At 44.2% G+C, this 4,496-nt stretch overlaps 1 protein-coding gene across 1 annotated transcript; it reads left to right on the top strand.

Annotated features, from left to right (window-relative positions):
• The first annotated feature begins 1,914 nt into the window (after nt 1-1,914).
• On the top strand, nt 1,915-3,811 carry LOC135206895 (uncharacterized). Its single transcript, XM_064238375.1, has 3 exons — nt 1,915-2,022; nt 2,612-2,686; nt 3,467-3,811. Exons 1-3 carry the CDS (start codon nt 1,915-1,917, stop codon nt 3,809-3,811), a joined length of 528 nt encoding a protein of 175 aa, XP_064094445.1.
• Nucleotides 3,812-4,496: the final 685 nt, after the last annotated feature.

The following is a 4,496-nucleotide window of genomic DNA, read 5'->3' as shown; positions in this document are numbered from 1 at the left end:
ATGGCACCGGTGATTTACAGTGAAAAGGGAACGTCCGAAACTCTTGCAACATACTCTTGCGTCAAAAACATCTCGCTTCCAAGAATAGGGGGTTGCACGCGAAAGGTATCATTTGCTTTGTCCAAAGAACAACAACTATAATGTGCTCTCCTGCAAATGAATGTCGACAAATGCATATCACAACGTACCTTCAGAAGATTGGAACAAAAGGTTATTCTAAGGTCAGTTTAATTATATTCATTCCAAGGAAAAAAGTCTTACAATTGCTTCGGTAACCATTTCAGATAAACCAAAATTTTATTTTGCAATATGCAAATGTCAACTCTTACGAGGACTACGGAAAAAACGGGTTCATTGGAAATGAATAACAATGTTGTTTGTTTATGAAGACAAAACTCTTCCAAGGGATTGTTGTTAGGAGGTGAAATGTTTTGTCATCAGGAAAGAGGAAACAGTATTGCTTTTCTGAAGGTGAGTCATTAATTGGTTTAAAGATCATCAAGTGGAAAAGTTTCCTTTATAATCAAGGAGGACAAATATTTTTTTTTACTGAAGAAACAACAGTTCTTAGTGTAGATTTTCTGTCCCCTCCACCTCCCCTACAAGAAAAAGAAAATACTCCACTTATTAATACTAATATCACTGCTTGTAATATGAATGAACACATGAAAATATATAAGGCGAGAGAGAGAGAGAGACAGAGAGAGAAGAGAGAGAGAGAGAGAGAGAGAGAGAGAAATTCTGACAATTGCTTGTTCTTGCTGTACAACAGTTCAGGGTGCAATGTTATTACAATCTTTTATGAGAACATTGTACGCCCTTTTTTCACTTAGAGATGATGGAGCCAGAAGGCTTTAGCATTTCTTTTCTCACATTTCTTCTGATATGAGGCTGCTTGACCCATGACCCCTCTCTCTTGAACTGTGGGCACAATGATCTTATTGTTAATTTGTAAACATTTTCAATTATCGTACCTTTTTCCATATAGAAAATTTCATGCACTGTCGCCTAAGATTTGTGATGACCCAGAAAAATTCGTTAAAGTAACAAAGAATTTAATTTAGTTTAGCTATTATTATTATTATTATTTTGTTAAAGATGATGCCAGCATCATGTGGAATTGATTTTATATATGGTCTTTTCAATTCTTCTTATTATTCTCTTCTCATCAGGGCTGATATTTGCTAATAGCTGGCCGATGTTCATATCTTGGTTAAAGAAATGTTTTCTAAAAATACTAATTTATTGTTATGATAACAAAAAAAAAGTGATTAACAAATCTTAGTAATGGAATTCTAACGTTTTCCAACCGTATCATCGGTTCATTTTCAAGGAAAGGTGAGCGTGAACTGATTGGAATGGGTTGTTGTTGTTTAGGATTAAGCTGGCTTTATGCCAGCACGGGCTCTTGCTCATAGAGCAGCCCGTAGGTCATTTGAATTTTTTGGATGTGGAAAGGTGATTTTAAGGATATGAGGTGAGCCTTTATTTATGATTCTATACGACAAACCCACGAACCTGGGCATGTGCCTGAACGGCGAGAGCGAGTGTCCAGAGAGATACAAAACGCACTGCAATCAGCGCCTTCATCAAGAGAGCTCTCTCACACTGCTCTTCGTGGAAGGACACGCACACTGAATTAGAACGTGTTGCCCAAGTTCTAATTAACAACGGTTATTCCAACCGGGACATCGAAAAAGCCATTCGCGAGAAACATCGATAAGTGGTACAGCAGGAGCCTCGCCCCGTCGCCCGTTGAAGACGTCACTCTCTTTTACAAGGGATTATTTCACAAGAAATACAAAGAGGATGAACGAGCCCTTCGTAACATCATCGAAAGGAATGTCTCCCCCACGGACCCTGCGAAAAAAGTAAAATTGATCATTTACTATAAAAGCAAGAAGACCAGTGGCCATGATTATGAAAAACAACCCAGCCCCTGTGATGCAGGACCCCTCTCAAGAAATAACGTTGTCTACCAATACAAATGCCCTGTCCGGGAATGCCCCGGCGCCTACATTGGTATGACAACGATGCGATTTTTCCAAGAGGATATCCTGCCACGCTCAGGAAGGCGCCATCCATAATCATGCAAAAAACGTCCACAATACAGGATAACTCGGAAGGACATTATTCCTAATATTGGTATTATCGTTAAGGCAGCAGACCACCGTCGCCTCCGCCTCTTAGAGGCCCTACACATCGGGAAGGAGAGACCCAGCCTTAACACCACTCAAGAGACTTCACTCCTCCCGACGGTGGCACGTAGGGCGCTGCCCGCCGGCACCATAGAGCGATCGAACGGACCAATCAGGTGCCCCTGCCCAATACTATGCTCCCAGTCTCCAGCGTCCGCACGCGAAGAGCAGTGCGAGCTTCCACCTCTGCAAGACGGCTTGACTCAGGGACTTAATCCTCTGTTCAGCCAATGAAAACGCAGCGCCCAATCAAGACAGAGCAACCATGCGGACACAATAAATACCGCCGAACGACCCATTCCAACAGGTTACGTATTTTCGTGCACAGGCGCGTTACGTAACTCTCGTCATTTTAAACCTACAATTTTGACAAGTATGGCCTCTAAGAGACCCCTGTCGCCCGGTAATCCCAGGGAGGACCCGCCCTTGAGGACAGGCAGGGCTTCGCCACCGTAAGGAAGAAGAAGAAGAAGAAACAGAAGAAGATTGTACCATCGATTCGCGACCAATAACAACCTGCTCCCTACGACATCGGCACCGAATACGGCGAGTTTTGCGGAATTTCCGGCACTTCCCAAGTTCAAAGCTGTGTTATCGAGGGGCCAGACTTCATATGCTGCAGTCAGGGCCCTCGAGAAAAAATATCCAGAAGCCAACCTCCTAGCCAGACCGAATTTAAGGGGGAGAATTCATAATTACTCCCAAGGACCAAAAAGCTGCCGAACTACTGAGGAAAGACAACCTGTGCCACCTTCTTGATCCTGCTTCAAAAATAAGCAAAAAAAAACAAGGGGGGGGGATGATATGCAAAGTCCCCAAATACATAACTATCGAAAGAGTCCTCGAGGTTCCCAACATCATGGAAGCCAAGAGATGTACTGCAAAAAGATGGACAGGAAACTCTAAAGATAGCAGCGACCTTCAAGGGGGTGGGCCAAATTCCAGCCAGGGTCAGCCTTGGGATTCTTGGACTACGAGACTGAAGCCTTCGTACCAGAGCCTCTGAGATGCTTCAAGTGTCAGAGGTATGGACACCACAAGAACGAATGCAAATAGAACACATCTGTGGAGTGTGCAGTGCGAAACACGAGACAGAAGTGTGCTTGAAAAAGTACAAGGAAAAGGGCCAACACAGTTGCCCGATGCCCTAACTGCAGCCAGCAACATCATGCTTGGTTTAAGGGATGCCCAGTCAGACTGCAGAGGATTTGGAAGGCGAAGGGCATCCCTCCTCCACCTGCAAGACCTCGACAACCATCACCGACCAGGAACCTCCAGCAACCAGGTTCGATCCAATAGAACGAACCTACCTCCTGTACCACAAACCACCCAACCTTCCTCCCAACCTCCTCGATCCCGGCACTACATCCCCACCCCCTCATCCTCTCCGTATCGCCCAAACTCCCGCCCCTCTACCATCCTCCCCCCATACTCCCCCAACCCCTCAGGTTACCCCCCTAACCCCTGCATCGCCGAAGACGTCGATTCCTGCTCGTGCCGAAGCAGCACCGGACCCGACAGAAGACGCAGTTGAAGAAGAAATGCAGACCGAGACACCGACAGTAGCTCCTGTTTGTTTAAAGAAGCAGGAACACAAACAGAGGAGTTTATAGCTAAGCAAAACAGCGAAACTCAGACCTGCAAACAAGAATACAGAACTTCAAGCGTCGGAAACGAATACTTCCTCGTAGGAGAATATCAAATCAGAAAGTTCCTGCTGACCTACGAGGAGTTTGAGGCTTTTTTAAATAGAGCCATCTTTAAACAACGACATGGCAGTGGTCAACAGCGTTCTCTGAGCTCGTCCACGCTCCTGTTGGACCTAGAGATCAGTCTCCCAGATGACCTCTGTTAGAAGATTTCAGATACAGATCTCAAACATAAAGATCGCAGCTAAATGAAACGTGCTGTTTATAGCATTAACTGCTTTTTCTTTTACTAAACAACTCCTCCTTTCCCCTCCGTTTTTCGGCCGCCTCACGTCTAACGACCGAATATTTCAACTGTCACTCTAACTACCGCTTAAGCTGTCGCTTATTTTTGTTATCCTGTTTCTAAAACTGATAATATTTCGTTTTTCCTTCGTCGTTCCCTATTGCTAAACGATCGACGCTCTCTGCTTTTTTTTTTTCGTAAAGTGAAATATGGTACTTGAACTCATAGAGTTGCGCTTTTTTTTCGTTTTTCTACGACTATAAATTTTTCGATTTCATTATGGCTATCTCTGACTCGCCAGGACTCGCTACTATCGATCTTTATCTTCTACTAATGGGTACCTTAGGGTTTAAAGGTGGGTTT

The sequence above is a fragment of the Macrobrachium nipponense genome, chromosome 31 (genome assembly GCF_015104395.2).
Source record: "Macrobrachium nipponense isolate FS-2020 chromosome 31, ASM1510439v2, whole genome shotgun sequence".
NCBI lineage: Eukaryota > Metazoa > Arthropoda > Malacostraca > Decapoda > Palaemonidae > Macrobrachium > Macrobrachium nipponense.
This window is presented reverse-complemented; position numbering and strand designations above follow the sequence as displayed.